This window comes from Osmerus eperlanus, chromosome 6, assembly GCF_963692335.1.
Source record: "Osmerus eperlanus chromosome 6, fOsmEpe2.1, whole genome shotgun sequence".
In the NCBI taxonomy this organism is placed as follows: domain Eukaryota; kingdom Metazoa; phylum Chordata; class Actinopteri; order Osmeriformes; family Osmeridae; genus Osmerus; species Osmerus eperlanus.
This window is the reverse complement of record NC_085023.1, coordinates 22,728,512-22,747,797: the sequence shown is the minus strand read 5'-3', so window position 1 is coordinate 22,747,797 and position 19,286 is coordinate 22,728,512. Positions and strand designations below refer to the sequence as shown.

General features: G+C 46.7%; 1 protein-coding gene across 1 annotated transcript in view; it reads left to right on the top strand.

The window, feature by feature from the left end:
• The first annotated feature begins 749 nt into the window (after window positions 1–749).
• Window positions 750–19,286, top strand: part of wdr11 (WD repeat domain 11) — a 44,034-nt gene continuing 25,497 nt past the window's right edge. The window contains exons 1-11 of the mRNA XM_062464461.1: window positions 750–935; window positions 1,860–1,971; window positions 2,955–3,108; window positions 3,530–3,703; window positions 5,895–6,096; window positions 7,480–7,645; window positions 7,809–7,911; window positions 8,133–8,331; window positions 8,481–8,581; window positions 10,229–10,402; window positions 17,595–17,679. Coding sequence (XP_062320445.1) covers window positions 850–935; window positions 1,860–1,971; window positions 2,955–3,108; window positions 3,530–3,703; window positions 5,895–6,096; window positions 7,480–7,645; window positions 7,809–7,911; window positions 8,133–8,331; window positions 8,481–8,581; window positions 10,229–10,402; window positions 17,595–17,679 — 1,556 coding nt within the window. The 5' untranslated portion in view covers window positions 750–849. The remainder of the gene's footprint in view (window positions 936–1,859; window positions 1,972–2,954; window positions 3,109–3,529; window positions 3,704–5,894; window positions 6,097–7,479; window positions 7,646–7,808; window positions 7,912–8,132; window positions 8,332–8,480; window positions 8,582–10,228; window positions 10,403–17,594; window positions 17,680–19,286) is intronic.

Here is a 19,286-nt window from a genome sequence, read left to right as displayed (position 1 = left end):
GACCAGTCAGGGACGAACAAATGGTCCACGTCTGTTACACCCCCGTTACACAGGCAGCTTGGACTGCTATCCTTCATTCTTCATAATCCTGGTAAGTGTAACGGAGTGAGAACCGTGAAACTCGCTCCTCAGGTATGTAAGAGGCCACCCGCGTCAAAGAAGAGCTAGCTTTTCTTTGGCGTAGTTGGTAGTGGTCGTGCTTGGCAAGTCGGAGGCCGAGCGTTCGAATCCCGTGAGTGGCGAACTACCTTGTCAGACGGAGTGTGGCTACGGCTCTTACAGACCCGTCACATAAAGTTCATGTGAGAGGGCCTATATTAATAATACATTTACATCCGATTTTGCCAGTAACAAAGAACAATTTTGACATGACACATTGGAATTTGTATATCTACATTTTACCATTTTACACTTATCCAGAGCAACTTACAGTAAGTACAGGGACATTCCCAAAGCCAAGTAGGGTGAAGCCTTGCCCAAGGACAATCGTCACGGCCTGGAATCGAACCTGCAACCTTCTGATTAATAGCCTAATTCCATAACCGCTCAGCCATCTGATTCTAACTGTATCTGGTATATGATTCATTCAAATTGCTGACGACAAAGACACATTGCTATTGAATAAAAAGCCCGCAATGAAAATATTTGTCATAAACACTTCGTGATAATGATACCGGTGTTCCTGAATTTCTGGAACTGTTATCGATGGGAAGTAACTACTCGGACCTCGGAACTAACATTTTTTACACTTCCTGTTTGCCCATGTCAACATATCCAGCAACCTGAACACCGTATTCTGTGCAAAATCTGGGGATTATATTCATTTATATTGTATAATTTACAGTAATTATGATTCCTTATACTGTCAATATCAAACTCGCCGCTCGGACTTTGACTGGCACGCTCAATTTGCAGAATAGAACCGCTGTAGACTGGTGAGTAGAGGACAAGCCTGCTAGCAAGCTAAGCTCCGCTGTAGAATGGTGAGTAGAGGACTAGCCTGCTAGCAAGCTAAGCTCCTCTGTAGACTGGTGAGTAGGGGACTAGCCTGCTAGCAAGCTAAGCTAACGCTAACTAATGCGACATGACAGCTATGACCCAGCCAGACAGTCACTAGTCTATCAGGGACAGTACATTTATCACATGAAGCATTCAGCTACGTACCGATCTTTTATGTTCCTACATTTATTGCTGTCATCGATTTAAGTGAATATGCTGCAAACGTTCGACTGTGTTTATAACTAGCTGCCTCAGCTGGCCTAGTATGTTCATTATACTTTAATGTGTGACTGTTTGATAAGCAGCTGTGTTTTTCTTAGTAATGTGCGTAATGGGCATGTCAGACACATCCTGTATGCATATTCAGCGATGTCATATTTCATTTTAACCACGCTCTCTTGTGTTGCACGATTACAAAGCATAAACAAGCAGTTGCTAACCACTTACATTTAAATTAAGCTTGAGACAGCAGGGCCACCATTTCAGGGTGTCTGCATTCTTAATCAATTCAAATGTTCCTCACGTGCTTCTCTGTTCTTAAAACAAGAGACAACATGCATCCTAGAAATCTGAGGGGGGCTCTTAGTTAGTCTGTTTGATAAACATGCTCCTTCATGAAGCTTGTTCTGTGTCTCATAACAGCTCCTTCATGAAGCTTGTTCTGTGTCCCATAACAGCTCCTTCATGAAGCTTGTTCTGTGTCCCATAACAGCTCCTTCATGAAGCTTGTTCTGTGCCTCATAACAGCTGGTCTCCCTCGTCCTTCAACTTCATAATGTATTTGCGATGCTGTCTCACGCACACTGTACCATGTAGAGATCAGTCAGCCCATCCCTGTGTTCATGTCCTGTCATCTGCAGGGGCTGGCAGGGGCTGATCGCTCAGGGATGCCACTCAAGCATCCTCATCATCGACCCCAACACCTCCCAGACCATCCAGGTCCTGGAGAGGCACAAAGCCAATGTTGTGAAGGTAAGTGTTGTACATGTTGTCCCACAACCTTGCCCTCTCTAGGATGTCAATTACTATTGCTAGAAAAATAGTACAGGCCTGCACAGAGCAAAAACAAGTTCACGAGTGATATTAATACTGTGTGACCTTGGACAGAGGAGGAACTGCTTCTCGCTGGCAGTGAGATTCTACCCTGTTTCACTGTGTGTAGGCCAAAGACTCGCACCTATAAAAGCCTCCTTCTTCCTCTGGTAGAAAGCCTTGCCCTGTCCCTATAGCCTGCCCACAGAGCGCCCTCACGAGTGTGTGTTCAAGGGTGATTTATAGCCAATAAAGTCCTCAGACATTATCAGTGTTGGGGCCCACTCGCAGACTCTCATTCCTCACATCCGAGCACACTTTAATCTTGTAAACCTCCGTAGTCTTGGCCCTGCTCATACCTCACAGGCCTGCCTGACCCAAACAAGCAGAGCAAGGGATCTGACGGCCACAGCAAACAGCATGCCAATCCAGGAACGGAGATAAAAGCCCTGTTCAATCATTTAAACACCCACTTGCCATTAGATTCACCCAACTTGCCACAGGGGTAGCATCATGCAAATGTCTTGGTCTCAGGGTTTGTACTCACAATCTCCTAGTATTGACCCCCGTCAGTTTCTGTAAATCCTCTTCAAAACTCAATTAACACTCTAGGCTGATGTAATGAGTGGATGCTGTAGTGTGCCATGGCTGGATGCTGTGTGTGTGTGTGTAACGGCTGGGTGCTGTGTGTGTAATGGCTGTGTGTGTGTGTGTAAGGGCTGGGTGCTGTGTGTGTAATGGCTGTGTGTGTGTGTGTAAGGGCTGGGTGCTGTGTGTGTGTGTGTGTGTAAGGGCTGGGTGCTGTGTGTGTGTGTGTAAGGGCTGGGTGCTGTGTGTGTAATGGCTGTGTGTGTGTGTGTAAGGGCTGGGTGCTGTGTGTGTAATGGCTGGGTGCTGTGTGTGTAATGGCTGTGTGTGTGCAGGTGAAGTGGTCCAGGGAGAACTACCACCACAGCCTGAGCTCTCCCTACTCCCTGCGCCTGGCGTCTGGAGACGCGTCGGGGAAGATCATCGTGTGGGACGTGGTGAGTGGGACAGCCCACTGTGAGATCCAGGAGCACTCCAAACCCATCCAGGGTGAGTCCTGCTTTCTGGCAACTCTGCTACAGCTCTAAGGAGTGTCCCCTTTTTTTTTCTCAAATATGTGTTTCTTCTATATTGTTCTCTCTCCCTTCACCCCTTACTCTCCTTGCCCTCCCCCTTTCCCCCCTCCTCCCCCTCTCCCCCTCCTTCCCCTTTCCCCCCTCCTTCCCCTTTCCCCCCTCCCCCTCCTTTCCCTTTCCCCCCTTCCCCCTCCCCTCCCCCTTTCCCCCCTTCTTTCCCTTTCCCCCATCCCCCTCCTTCCCCTTCCCCCTCCCCTCCCCCTTTCCCCCCTTCTTTCCCTTTCCCCCATCCCCCTCCTTCCCCTTCCCCCTCCCCTCCCCCTTTCCCCCCTTCTTTCCCTTTCCCCCATCCCCCTCCTTCCCCTTTCCCCTCCCCTCCCCCTTTCCCCCCTCAGACCTGGAGTGGCTGTGGAACCAGGATGCATCTCGTGACCTCCTGTTGGCCGTCCACCCCCCTAACTATATCGTCCTCTGGAACGGAGACACAGGGACCAAACTGTGGAGGCGGAGCTACGCTGAGAACATCCTCTCCTTCTCCTTCGACCCCTTCGACCCCTCCAACATGGCTTGTAAGTATGGATGCAACAATTATAGATTTTGATGGTACGATTATAGTCTGAGGAATAATCACTGTTTTACAATTATTATGCATTAATAACGGGATGTATAAAATCACATGAACATTCTTAAATTTGAGGTTTTATTGTACAATATTTCTTTGATGGCTTTTGTTTTTAACAATCATAGTTACCAAATAATACAGTGGCAAATAAATTAAACATTATGATAACCGTAAATGTATGAATGAAACTACACACGTACCACAGGGTCCAACTGCAGCGCTCCCTCCTCAGGCCCCTCAAACCGGAACTCTCTCCTCAGACTCCTCAAACCGGAACTCTCTCCTCAGGCCCTTCATATCGGAACTCTCTCCTCAGACTCCTCAAACCGGAACTCTCTCCTCAGACTCCTCAAACCGGAACTCTCTCCTCAGACTCCTCAAACTGGAACTCTCTCCTCAGACTCCTCAAACCGGAACTCTCTCCTCAGACTCCTCAAACTGGAACCCTCTCCTCAGGCCCCTCAAACCGGAACTCTCTCCTCAGACTCCTCAAACCGGAACTCTCTCCTCAGACTCCTCAAACCGGAACTCTCTCCTCAGACTCCTCAAACCGGAACTCTCTCCTCAGACTCCTCAAACCGGAACTCTCTCCTCAGACTCCTCAAACCGGAACTCTCTCCTCAGACTCCTCAAACCGGAACTCTCTCCTCAGACTCCTCAAACCGGAACTCTCTCCTCGGGCCCCTCTTTCAGGTGTAGCCAAAGTGTTACCGCCATCGCTGATTGGAGGATGTATTGTATTTATATGTATAATTTATGTTTAACTTCGGTTTTAGTTTAAGTCAATAGTGTTTAACATAGCGAGAATTAGCACTGTAGCTATAGCGTAAGGTTTGGTCACCATACGTTATGCTAAGAAGATTTGTTCCTGCAACAAAACTTAAGGTTGTGTTAAAAATGACACACACAATAATAATATTAATAACAATAAATTAAAATATAAATGACCGTCCGGACAAAAGAATGCTCCTTAAGAACCAGGCATTTTCAGACCTCAGTGTAATTAACTATATGAACGCATCAACGACTTCCGGTAGCTAGCTCTAGCAGTTACGTTAGTTCTCTCACACAAAAAGCCGTTTTTTAGGAGGAGTTTGGGAGATCTTGCCAAAATGACAATTAACGACTTACATAGGATTCTATGTTGCTGCCCTTCCAGCAAAAGAGAAAAGGGGATCCAATTGTACGTTTCGAGCATCATCGACAATTACGAAGGAAAGTTTTACCTAACTCACACAGTAAAAGTAGCTATCACTAGCTAGCTAATGTATTTGAGCAGTAACCCTAGCTATAATGTGACGTAACACGTCTTCAGTTTCTAACTAAAATCTTGAAACGGGAGAGATCTCTGTGAGGGCGACCTGTTATTGGCCAATGGAAAAAAGTGATAAACTGCACAATCTGAGTTTAGGGTAAAGAGAGCAATAGCTAAGGGTTAACAACCTGTTCTGGTTATTAAAAGTCATGCTTCTAACTTCACCGGAAGTTCTAGACCTGGCCTATTTTTTCACAGAAATACTTTGTGTATATAGCCAATTGGGATACATTAGTAAATTACACAACACTACACGCATTAGCTGTGTTACACAGGACTTTTCATGAACATCTAACGATTGAGTAATAAAACCTCTGAAAACAAGACATTCTATACTTTAAGCCTGTATTAGCAAATTAACTAACAAACAAGAAATGTACCTCATGAAAGTAGGTCGCAGACACTGTAAACTAACACATGTGATGATAAATTACATACTGTCAGCTCAAGATAGCAACAGGAGAAAACATCATGATTTTTGTGCAACTGCACTGAAGGGGAAACGGGGACTGAATTCTCCAGAACTGTTTGCAAACTCTGGCAATGTTTGTTTAATTTTCCTCACTGTGCAACCGTTGTTCATAGAAGAATAATGTACCATAATGTCCCTTTTTTTGAGGGTAAGAACAGAAGCACTCGGTGTAGCTGGGCTTTTGCGGTTACAAAACTGAGACGTTATAAATCGCGGTTAATAGTCAAATCGGTTAATGGCTTCATCCCTACTTGAAATACACCTCTGTACGACACTGACAGGCTGATACTCAGAGTCATGGTTATGTATCATTAGTTCCAGATCCTCATGAAGCCTCTCTGTCCCTGGCAGTGCTGACCAGCGAGGGGATCGTCTTCATCACAGACTTCTCCCATTCCAAGCCTCCGGCCAGCGGGGGCAAGAAGGTGTACATAGCTAGCCCCCACGCCAGCCCCGCCCACACCAAGCCCCCACCCGCCACCGTGCCCGCCCCCACGGGTGCCAAGAAGGCCCTGAACAAGGTCAAGGTGCTCATCACCAACGAGAAACCCACGTAAGACCCCTCTACTGTGTGGTGAACATGACTGGGGAGCGGGGTGGGTCTCTCTCTCTGTCTCTCTCTCTCTCTGTATCTCTCTCTGTCTCTCTTGGTCTCTCTCTGTCTCTCTCTCTCTCTGTATCTCTCTCTGTCTCTCTTGGTCTCTCTCTGTCTCGCTCTCTCTGATGATCTATCTCTCTCTACATCTTCAGAGCTGAATCTGTCACTGAAGTCTTTGCTGTCCCTGGTCTCAGACTATGGGCTTGTATTCTTGTCATATTCACCCTCTTTGTAAAGTTCACAGCAGTTCCAGTCTCACATGGACAAAAACAACCATCAAACCCCTGTGATTTCAGCCAGCCTTCCAACCCTTCCTCTGACAGCTAGAGTTAGCTAACCCTAATCACCATCAGATTTCTGCTACTGTCTAAAGATTTATCATTCAATATGAGCTGGCACTCAATATAACAATGTATTAATTTAGCAGTCGCTTTCAACCAAATTGAGCAACCTCTAAATCTCCAATCTAGGGTTGAGGCTGTGTTTGTTTGCCTACAGCTTACCCTCCTTAAAGCCCCTTAACCCTCCTTACAGCCCCCTAACCCTCCCTACAGCCCCCTAACCCTCCCTGCAGCCCCCTAACCCTCCCTACAGCCCCCTAACCCTCCTTACAGCCCCCTAACCCTCCCTACAGCCCCCTAACCCTCCCTGCAGCCCCCTAACCCTCCCTACAGCCCCTAACCCTCCCTACAGCCCCTAACCCTCCCTACAGCCCCCTAACCCTCCCTACAGCCCCCTAATCCTCCCTACAGCCCCCTAACCCTCCCTACAGCCCCCTAACCCACCCTACAGCCCCCTAATCCTCCCTACAGCCCCCTAACCCTCCCTACAGCCCCCTAACCCACCCTACAGCCCCCTAATCCTCCCTAAAGCCCCCTAACCCTCCCTACAGCCCCCTAACCCTCCCTACAGCCCCCTAACCCTCCCTGCAGCCCCCTAACCCACCCTGCAGCCCCCTAACCCTCCCTACAGCCCCCTAACCCTCCCTACAGCCCCCTAACCCTCCCTGCAGCCCCCTAACCCACCCTACAGCCCCCTAACCCACCCTACAGCCCCCTAACCCTCCCTACAGCCCCCTAACCCTCCCTACAGCCCCCTAATCCTCCCTACAGCCCCCTAATCCTCCCTACAGCCCCCTAACCCTCCCTACAGCCCCCTAATCCTCCCTACAGCCCCCTAATCCTCCCTACAGCCCCCTAACCCTCCCTACAGCCCCCTAACCCTCCCTGCAGCCCCCTAATCCTCCCTGCAGCCCCCTAACCCACCCTACAGCCCCCTAACCCTCCCTACAGCCCCCTAACCCTCCCTGCAGCCCCCTAACCCTCTCCCTCTCTTCAGGGCGGAGGCTGTAACGCTGAATGACTGCCTGCAGCTGTCCTACCTGCCCTCCAAGAGGAGCCACATGCTGCTGCTGTACCCGCGGGAGATCCTCATCCTGGACCTGGAGCTCAGCCAGACCGTGGGCGTGGTGGCCATCGAACGGTCTGGAGTCCCCTTTATCCAGGTATACACACACACACACCTTTCATCCAGGTATACACACACACACACACTCTTCATCCAGGTACACACACACACACACCCTTCATCCAGGTACACACGCACACACTCACGTACCCTTCATTCATGCGTGTTCCTGGATGTCTGTGTGTGTTCCTGTGTGTCAGGTGATCCCGTGTGCCCAGAGAGATGCCCTTTACTGTCTCCATGAGAATGGCTGCATCACCTTGAGAGTGTGTCGCTCCACGACCGCTGCCCCTGACGAAACAGGCAAGCAACACACACACACACAGTCCTCCCACCTAGCCAGTCATCAGGAAATCCCTAAACACCCACCCCTAACCCTAACACATCCTGCCTGTTTTTTCCCTGGTTGTTTGTCAGGAGCTGATGACCCTGAAATCTAATCAACCAACCTCCCTCCCTCCCTCTCCTTCTCTCTCTCTGTCTGTCTCTCGGTCTCTGTCTCTCTGTCTCTCTCTCTGTCTCAGACCCAGAGCAGGCTGTGCAGGAGTTGGTGTATGATCTGAGGTCTCAGTGTGATGCTATCCGGGTCACTAAGACTGTGCGTCCGTACCGCATGGTCATCTGTCCGGTCAACGAGAACAACGCTGCTCTCACAGTGAGCGATGGCAGGGTCATGCTCTGGGAGCTGAAGACCCACACTGGCAAGGCCATGTCCAACCCCAGGTAGCCACACACTCACACACACTCTCACACACGTACACACATACACATACAGTACACAACACAAACTTAAACAATAGAAGCATTACTACACAGTGGCTATTCTAGTTTGCTGTATGACCCTGCTCCTTCCCTCCCTCCATCTGTCTTAGCTCAGGCCTGTCCCCCCTCTACTCCCCCATATCCTTCTGTGGAACGCCCCTGGGACAGAACCAGAAGAGGATCCTGGATCTCTCTCTCAACACCATGATCGGTATTTACCCGACACACCTGGGACCTGGGAATAAATACATTGATTAGAAAAAAGAAGAAAAAAAAGACTGTTAGTGTCTGTGTGCTGTGTTAGTGTCTGTGTGCTGTGTTAGTGTCTGTGTGCTGTGTTAGTGTCTGTGTGTAACTCTCCTCCTCTCCTCTCTCCTCCTCTGACAGTGGCACTAAGAGAACTCTCCCATCTCTCTCTCTTTCATCTGTCATGGTCTTTCCACTCTCTGTTTCTCATACTATTTATGATTTATGTGTCTTGCGTCTCTCTCTCTGTCGCTTTCATTTAGTCATTTACATTTAATCATTTAGCAGACGCTCTTATCCAGAGCGACTTACAGTAAGTACAGGGACATTCTCCCCAAGGCAAGTAGGGTGAAGTACCTTGCCCAAGGACACAACATCATTTTGCACGGCCGGGAATCGAACTAACAACCTTCTGATTAATAGCCCGACTCCCTAACCGCTCAGCCATCTGACTCCCTGACTCCCCATTTAGCAGTCTTTCCCTCTGTCTCTCTCTCTCTGAGCCTCTCCAGTACTTCTGTAACAGTACAAGGACCCAGGTGATGAAGAGTGTAGCAGAGTGTTGATCCGTGAGACGTGGAAAAGGGGGAAGACTCAGACACACAGCAGCTTTCTGTAGTGGAGCAGAGAGGAGGTCCAGTAGAGTCCCTACACCCCCACAGCTAAAAGGGGGAAGACTCAGACACACAGCAGCTTTCTGTAGTGGAGCAGAGAGGAGGTCCAGTAGAGTCCCTACACCCCCACAGCTAAAAGGGGGAAGACTCAGACACACAGCAGCTTTCTGTAGTGGAGCAGAGAGGAGGTCCAGTAGAGTCCCTACACCCCCACAGCTAAAAGGGGGAAGACTCAGACACACAGCAGCTTTCTGTAGTGGAGCAGAGAGGAGGTCCAGTAGAGTCCCTACACCCCCACAGCTAAAAGGGGGAAGACTCAGACACACAGCAGCTTTCTGTAGTGGAGCAGAGAGGAGGTCCAGTAGAGTCCCTACACCCCCACAGCTAAAAGGGGGAAGACTCAGACACACAGCAGCTTTCTGTAGTGGAGCAGAGAGGAGGTCCAGTAGAGTCCCTACACCCCCACAGCTAAATGCGTCCAGTGGAGTCCACTTGGGGCAGTATTGGCTGTAGGTCCTCATGTTCCGAGAGGCTGTCCTCACAAGGGACATTACTTCCTCTGCTGGATCTCTCTTCATCCCAACGTCCCGCTTGGTATTCACCATTTTATGAATTACAGACAAAACAAAAATACGAACAATTTATAGTCTGCTTTTCACCTGAGCTCGTTAATCAACCCAGTATGGAACTAAATTAGTTCACACTGACCGGCAGTATATGAACTATTATGTAGCTTTTGGGTGAAGAAACCTCACTTTGTGGAGGCCAAATGCTCAACACGCTGCTAACGTAGCATACAACCTTTTTTATTTCATTTAAGCACTCAGTAATGGTCTCATTCATATTTTCCATAAACCTCCCTCCCTCCCAAAGCCTGTCCTAGCCTGATGTCTGTCTATAATACGTCTGTTCAGCTCTGTGTTTCTCAGCAGAAGAATGTTTGTATGATTCTGTCAACTCTGCTAACCCCGCCCCATTAACCCCCGCATGTCCTACAGGTCAGGGCCTGCTCACAGGGGAGGCCCCCTCCCTCTCCCCCCAGCAGGAGGTGCAGCTGAAGTTCTTGCTGACGGGGCTGTTGTCCGGTTTGCCCCTGCCCCCCTTCTGCCTCCGCATGTGTCCTCCGCTCACCACCAAGAACATCAGCCACTACCAGCCGCTGCTGGCCGTGGGTGAGTACTGCAGCTTCGCCCTCAGCTCCATGACTGGGGTTAGTGGAACAGTTACTGTACACAAACACACTCGCAATACATGACAGTATTAGAGAACACTTGGTGGTTCTACAAAGATTGCTGTGAGTTGCGTATCCAATACCACAAAGTAAAAAGGTCTGCTGTTGGATCTGTCTGCTTATGTGCCTGAGGTCCTGGATGTTGTCCTCATGTTGTGGAGACATGAGTGAGACATACTAACGTGTGCGATTCATGTGCAGGTGGATATCCATCAGTTTGAAGTCTGTCAAAGTAGAATACAGTTTTTGATAGGATGATTAGTGAGGTGAGTTTGTGCCTCTCTGTGGCTCTGTTCTGAAGGACTCTGCTCTGGGATGCAGCAGATGATGTCTCTATGGCGGTCGAGCAGTCAAGTGGCTAATCACTCCCAGGATCGTTGAGATGTTTTGTTGGTTCAGCTGGTAGGCTAAGAAGCTAAGTGTTGAGAGAGATTGTGTCGCCATGACTAATGTTCCCATCCATTTGCGTTTTTTAGCCAGGATAACAAATAGTTTCCCTCCAAGTGACCCCAATGACTCATGGAGTATAACACTTCCTGTTCAGGGGGCTGCCTTTGACAGCCTTCTGGCACCCTCCCCTCCTCCTCCTCTTCCTCCACCCCTCCTCCTCCCCTCCTATTTCCCAGGTAGGGGGAAGAGATTTACTGCAGCACCCAATCAATCTGTGCAGACCGGTCAATATTTAACCCAGGATAGACAGAGCTTACTGTCTCCTGGGATCAGGTTTCTCTCCTCACTCCCGAAGGATTCTTGGATCGTTATTTTACGGTGTAAAAGCACCCTGGGAAAGCCAGGCGGTTTTACACCTTCCTGTGAGGTTCAAATAAAGCAGATGAGTTTGATGTTTGAAGCACTGGGGGTTGAAATTGCCATTCTCAGACCCATTCAAGTTAGACTGAAGGCAGGGGTCTTCCTCCTCCTCACTCCTCCTCACTCCTCCTCACTCCTCCCCCTTATCTTCATCAGACAGTCTTCCTCACCTGTCCTCCCCTGCCCCCTCTCCTCATGCCTCCTTCCTCTGGTCCCTCCACCCAATCACTCTCCTATCCCTCCCTCCTACCTCCCTTTATCTCCCTCCACTCCCTCCCTCCACCCCATTACTCTCCTACCCCTCCCCTCCTCCCTCCCCCAGGATTTGTGCCTGTTGTTGTCTGACAGGCTGGCTACACCTACAGCCATGCCTGTCTGAGCATCATGTCTGAGAAGCTGTAATCTGGGGCCTGACAGCTCTATTACAGGAAGGTACAGGGCTCTCTACACCCCCTAACACCCCCCCCCCTCTCTCTCTCACACACACATACTCACTCTCACACATACACACACACACAGGTATGCAAACATAGACACCACACTGTAGCGGGGTTTGCTCGTGTTAGGATATTAATACTTAATCTATGATAAAGTCTCGGGGCACCACCCTAATATTGGTTTTAGGACATTATGGGATCCTATGTTTAATATGTAATAATGTTTAATGTCTTATCTTTAGGAATGAATTTGTTCTAAGTGTAGAGCCAATCGTAACATCAGTGAACACGCACGTCAAAATATCTTTTGGCATCAGATGGCTGAGCGGTTAGGGAATCGGGCTAGTAATCAGAAGGTTGCCAGTTCGATTCCCGGCTGTGCAAAATGACGTTGTGTCCTTGGGCAAGGCACTTCACCCTGCTTGCCTCGGGGGAATGTCCCTGTACTTTACTGTAAGTCGCTCTGGATAAGAGCGTCTGCTAAATGACTAAATGTAAATGTATGAACAAGTTAGATTATGGGTTTGATATGAGAGATTGGTTTCAATGAACAGAATGAAATGGTTTAACTTAATGAAAGACAGAAATTGTACAGTCAATGATTACATCCTTACAAATCATAAACAGAGCTCACGCCAATGCCATGTCGGGGAGGAAAGAGCGTTAGGCATAGTTACGTTTGATCAGGGGTTGATCAATGAGGTTGAGGGCGGTTCGCGCCAAAGGTCCATTTGAAGAATCTGAAGTCAAAGCGCGGCTGTGCTGCAAGGTCATGTGACTGAGTCTGCGGGATCTCAGTCGTCGCGTTTTTGGTTCTTCTGTTGAAATGTCCAGATAGTGAGGCGTTCACTATGAAGTTGAATCTCAGGCGAAGCTTGGCGACGTCCTTTGGAACGCCAATCCTGATGGCGTTCATGCCATTGTCGGTTTCGCTGGAGTCAGAGATTGATGGTCATCTTTGAGTTTTATACAGTTCAGAGTTCGAGGGAGGACCTGTCTGGGGTCAGACGTTGATTGGGGGGAAGCTGGGTTCTCAACTTCCCCCTCCTTCCTTCACACCTACCAAAGGTGTGATCTGATCTCTGGCTGGCTGGTTCATAAGATATTGCTTCAAATATTGTTCTGGACATCTTGGTACAGTTACAAAATATAGTTGAATGATTGTTTTATTTTGTCAGCTTTGTGTAGATACCAAGAATGACTTGGTTATCTTTCAGGAAGAAGGAGTAGTTACTAGAATCAAGATTTCAGTAAACACAACATTAAAACAAAGTAACAAGCATTACACAAATATTCCTCTCATAATTCTTCACCTTCTACTCTTGTGGTAAAGGTGAAGTCTCAAGAACTTTCCTCAAAAGTTCTGATTAAGGTATGTTCTGAGTAGGTAGATTGGGGAGGTCCCCCTCAACTCTATGGTTTCTTTACATCAGCATACTGAGGGTGTCAAAAGGGCTGATTAGGTTTGTCTGATGTGATTGAATCACTCTTTAGGTGTGACAAGATGTTGGCTCCGTGTGGTCTTGCTGACCTCACTACAACACCACCTAGTCATTTGGCTGCAGCAGATCTGATTCATCTGCCATGGTGGCCCTGGCAGGCTTTCATTGTTGAACTGTTTTCCACAGCAAATAAAGGCATAATTCTATAGTCTGAATCAAGCCAGTTCAGCTTGAGCACTTAAATGGATTTTAATGGATTTGGAAAGCAAAAAGAGCAGGTCCTGCCGAAAGGAAGATATTGAAGATATTGAATTGACAAGAAAACTTCCTGAGCCGTGAGAACAAAACAGTAGGAGTCAGATGGCTGAGCGGTGAGGGAGTCGGGCTAGTAATCTGAAGGTTGCCAGTTCGATTCCCAGCTGCGCCAAATGATGTTGTGTCCTTGGGCAAGGCACTTCACCCTACTTGCCTCGGGGAGAATGTCCCTGTACTTACTGTAAGTCGCTCTGGATAAGAGCGTCTGCTAAATGACTAAATGTAAATGTAAGGCGAGCTCCAGCAGGCATGAGGATCACTTCTGTAGCGGGGTTTGCTCGTTTAAGTAAGTAAGTAAGTAAGACTTTATTTATATAGCACATTTCATACAAGAATTGTAGCTCAAGGTGCTTTACATAAAATCAATAAAAACAATAATACAAGTGATAAACAATTCAAACAAAAATAAAAATCCCAATAAGATCTCTGTTCAAGAGAGAAAACAACTTTAAAAAGTAGGAAAACCCTTTTGAGATAAAATTACTTAAATGCTTCGGTAAAAAGGTAGGTTTTAAGATGTCTTTTAAAAATGTCTAGAGTGTTTGTTTCCCTAATATTTATGGGTAATTTGTTCCATAGTTTTGGGGCGTAATTGACAAAGGCCGAATCACCAATCTTCTTATGACTGCTTCTGGTGACCTCTAATAGGCCTGCATTTGATGATCGCAGTGTTCTAGCTGGTGTGTAGTTTATAAAGCAGTTAGCAATGTAGCTAGGTCCTTGTCCGTGTAGAGCTTTGTATGTGAGGAAAAGGACCTTAAAGTCAATTCTGAAGGTAACAGGGAGCCAGTGTAAAGTAGCTAGGACAGGACTAATGTGTTCTCTCCTTTTAGTTTTGGTTAATAATCTAGCTGCAGAATTTTGAATGAGCTGTAGTCTTTCAGTGGTTTTCTTGGGAAGACCAGTGAAAAGTGCGTTACAGTAGTCCAGCCGGCTGGATATAAAAGCATGAATTAACTTCTCTGCATCATTTTGGTTTATGAATGGTCGTACCTTTGCTATATTCCTCAGGTGAAAGAAAGCTGTTTTGGTCACTTTATTAATGTGAGAGTTGAAATTCAAATCTGAGTCCACGATTACACCGAGACTCGTCACCTCTGGTTTAAGACAGGGGGTTAAGCCTCCAAGATTCTTAATAAGCATCTCTCTTTTGGATTTGGGGCCACATAGTAGGACTTCGGTTTTGTCTTCATTTAATTTAAGAAAGTTATCATTCATCCATTTGTTTATTGCCAACAGGCAGTTGGTAATGGAATTGATGGCCGTTGCATCGTTGGGTTCAGTGGATATATATAGTTGTGTGTCATCCGCATAGCTATGGAAATCTATGTTATGTTCTCTGATTATGTCGCCGAGTGGTAACATATAAAGAGAAAAAAGTAATGGACCTAAGCAGCTTCCTTGAGCAACCCCGTAGCAGTTCTCATGTTTCTTGGACCTATGGTCACCTAAACTAACATAAAACTTCCTTCTTGTGATATATGATTTCAGCCAGTTCAATACACTATCCGTGAACCCAATAAGCTTTTCCAGTCTATTGATTAGGATGTCGTGATCAATTGTATCAAATGCTGCACTGAGATCTAACAGGATAAGGATAGAGACTTTATTTGCATCAGAGTTTAGTCTGAGGTCGCTAATTATTTTGGTGAGAGCAGTTTCAGTACTGTGATATTTCCTGAAACCTGACTGCGAGACTTCCAGGATGTTATTTTCTTCAAGAAAAAAATGTAATTGGACTAAAACTATCTTTTCCAGTACTTTACTAATAAATGGAAGGTTTGATATTTGTCTGTAATTTGCAAGTAGACTGTTATCCAATTTGGGTTTCTTTAATAGGGGCTTTACAACAGCTGTTTTGAAGGCATCTGGGAAGACGCCAGTTCTAAGGGATGTGTTTATAATCTCTAGCACCGGACTTGAGACACTATCAAACACTCGCTTAAAGAATGTTGTGGGTATAGGATCAATATCTGAGGTTGTGGAGTTAGATTCGCTGACAATTTTGGAAAGTTCACTAAGTGTGATACAGGTAAATGTGCTCATGGTTATGTTGCAGAATCTACTGATGTCAGTTTCGACCCCACTATTAATAATACTCGCTCTGATCAAAGTTATTTTGTTCTTGAAGAACAAAGCAAGCTCTTCACATTTAACTGCTGAGGATGGAGGTGGGGCAGGGACAGTGTTTAGCAGCTGGTCAATGGTGGAGAAAAGAACTCTGGAATTTCTGGCATTTTCTGTAATAATGTTGGAGAAATATTCTCTCCTTGCTAGACGGATGGTTTTGTTATAGGTGGTTAGTGTATCTTTGTAGATATTGTAGTGGATAGTGATCTTTGTTTTCCTCCATTTTCTCTCACGCTGCACTGCATGTTTAAGATTAGCAATACTTAATTTATAATAAAGTATGTAGTTCTTAGGGGCACCACCTCTTATTGTTAAAGGGACAGAGGAAACCTTATTGAATAATATTGAATAATAGCCTTCGTAATAATCAGTCTAATCTTAAGTAGTGAATTCTATGAAAGTAGAGCAGATCAGATAACGTGAGTGATACGCGAATATTATACACAATGATTTATTTAGGAAAATGTAATTATAATGAACAAAATACCAGATAAGTTATGGGTTAGTCAGAGTAGTACAGTGGCTCAGTGAATGTGCCAATTGAGAGGAATAGGTTAGAGAGTGACGCGTTCACCTCAGTTTAATCCTACGAACAAGCGAGGGTGATTGTACGTTTGGGGGTTTTATACTCCAAAGAACAAGGGGGGGGGGTCCCCGTGAAGGTGACCTCTTTCATTGGTCAGTTTCCCCCCACCTGGGCGTCGTCCTGAGATCTGCCTAGGTGTGAAGTAGCTGTACCTTTTGAGTTCCGTTATTTCAACTGTCCATGGAATGCTTAAACTTCAGAATATAACAATACAACATTCATAAATGGTTTTGTTAGTATGGTACAATCATTTTAATATCAAGATTGGCTGACTTAACTATACTTGAAGGGAAGTTATAATCAAACCTCAATTAAACAACGTTCTAAGTAAATGAGAAAAACACACATTATAACACATCAACTACTGTCATTGAAATAGTGTCCATGAGCCATGTAGTCCTTGAGAATATGTTTGTAAATCCACATAAGAACGTTCTTCCTTATAAATCATTTGTCTGATACTGTGGGCCGTGTGGCCTGTTTCTGACCCCATGCTGGGATAGAAGCTTTGAAGCTTCTACTCTGGGAGAAGGACAAAGGGGGAAGACCCTTTCCTTGTCGGGGGTAGGAGAAGGTGTGATGGTACCGTGCTTTGTCTGTGGACTGTGCTACACTTCTATATCCATATGTCAAGTTAGAATCACTTCTATATCCATATGTCCAGTTAGAATCACTTCTATATCCATATGTCCAGTTAGAATCACTTCTATATCCATATGTCCATTTAGAATCACTTCTATATCCATATATCCAGTTAGAATCACTTATATATCCATATGTCCAGTTAGAATCACTTCTATATCCATATGTCCAGTTAGAATCACTTCTATATACATATGTCCAGTTAGAATCATTTTTATCCCTGCCTTCATCCCTCCCTTCATCCCTGCTTCCATTCCTCTCTCCAGTGCTGCTATCGGACTTCATTAAGTAGCTCCTGTGATAGCAGCTGGAGCTGCGTCCCTGGTTAGCAGTGTTGCAGAGGGGTGGCACGTGGCACACCTGCTGGCTATACCTCTGCCAGATGAACCACTCAGTTCAGTTTGTAGGACTGTTTTCCTCAGGTCATTACTTACAATCTCCTAGTTTGATACATCTTTTTTTCCGTGTTAATTCCCAACATTTAGTTCATTTCCAACAAGAATGTGAACTCTGAACCTTGTACGTTTTGTTGATGAGTTGTCTGGTCAGGCCCATCAGACTGGCTGTGAGTCCCTTGGAGGGTCTCACGGTAGCTAGGCTCTAACTCCTGCTGGTGTTTGGAGTAGAGCTGGCGTGAGGCTCATGAAGAGACGAGGCTCTGATTACAGCACTGAGAGGGCTGTCACACTGCACCTCTCTACCTCTCAGCTTGATTACTGAAACTGTGGGTACTCTCCCCTCTGTCTGTCTCTGTCTGTCTCTCCTCCTCAGGCACCAGTAATGGATCGGTGCTGGTGTACAACCTGACCAGCGGCCTGCTGCACAAGGAGCTGAGCGTCCACTCCTGTGAAGTCAAGTGAGACCCCCCCCACACACACACACACACACACACACACTAACACACGTCTGTAGCAGGGTCTACACCATGGGGGGGTCTGTTGCAGGTGGGGGGTCTGTAGCGAGGGGTCTACACCAGGGTGGTTAGGGTTAGGTTTGTGGTCTATACCAGGGTGGTTAGGGTTAGGTTTGTGGTCTATACCAGGGTGGTTAGGGTTAGGTTTGTGGTCTATACCAGGGTGGTTAGGGTTAGGTTTGTGGTCTATACCAGGGTGGTTAGGGTTAGGTTTGTGGTCTATACCAGGGTGGTTAGGGTTAGGTTTGTGGTCTACACCAGGGTGGTTAGGGTTAGGTTTGTCGTCTACACTAGGGTGGTTAGGGTTAGGTGTGTGGTCTACACCAGGGTGGTTAGGGTTAGGTTTGTGGTCTACACCAGGGTGGTTAGGGTTAGGTGTTTGGTCTACACCAGGGTGGTTAGGGTTAGGTGTTTGGTCTACACCAGGGTGGTTAGGGTTAGGTTTGTGGTCTACACCAGGGTGGTTAGGGTTAGGTTTGTGGTCTACACTAGGGTGGTTAGGGTTAGGTGTTTGGTCTACACCAGGGTGGTTAGGGTTAGGTGTTTGGTCTACACCAGGGTGGTTAGGGTTAGGTGTTTGGTCTACACCAGGGTGGTTAGGGTTAGGTGTTTGGTCTACACCAGGGTGGTTAGGGTTAGGTGTGTGGTCTACACCAGGGTGGTTAGGGTTAGGTTTGTGGTCTACACTAGGGTGGTTAGGGTTAGGTGTTTGGTCTACACCAGGGTGGTTAGGGTTAGGTGTTTGGTCTACACCAGGGTGGTTAGGGTTAGGTGTTTGGTCTACACCAGGGTGTTTAGGGTTAGGTGTTTGGTCTACACCAGGGTGGTTAGGGTTAGGTGTTTGGTCTACACCAGGGTGGTTAGGGTTAGGTGTTTGGTCTACACCAGGGTGGTTAGGTTTGTGGTCTACATCAGGGAAAAACACCAACAGGGAGCAAACCTTTCTTTGTTACCTTCCATTCTCCCACCAACACAGAAACTATTTCACTGTGATTAATTAAGTGCTAGATTGAATCAATTATGTCGTTAAGAGATTGATTGGGAGAAAACACCATCCATCCAAGCAGAGGCACAAAGTCTTCTTAATTGAAGAAGTTGCTCTCTATAATACATGCAACAAACTTTCACAGTTGTGTGTGACTGGCTAGCTGTATGAATGATGGATGAATGATTGAGTGGATGATGCTGAATGAATGACTGGATGGATGAATGATGGATGGATGATGCTGGATGAATGACTGGATGAATGGCTGGATGGATGATGGATGGATGATTGACTGGATGGATGGATGAATGACTGGATGGTTGATACTAGAGGGATGGATGGATGACTGGATGGATGATGCTGGATGGATGGATGAATGACTGGATGGTTGATACTAGAGGGCTTGTGCTGTCTTCTTGCTCATCTTAAGTATCAGTAGAAAAATATTCCCTCCGGTTCCCCCTCCAACATCCTATAATGAATCTACCTGTCAGCTCTCACTCACATCACATTGACATCCCACTGAGGGCTCACAGTTGTACTAATGTCTGTGTGTGTGTATATG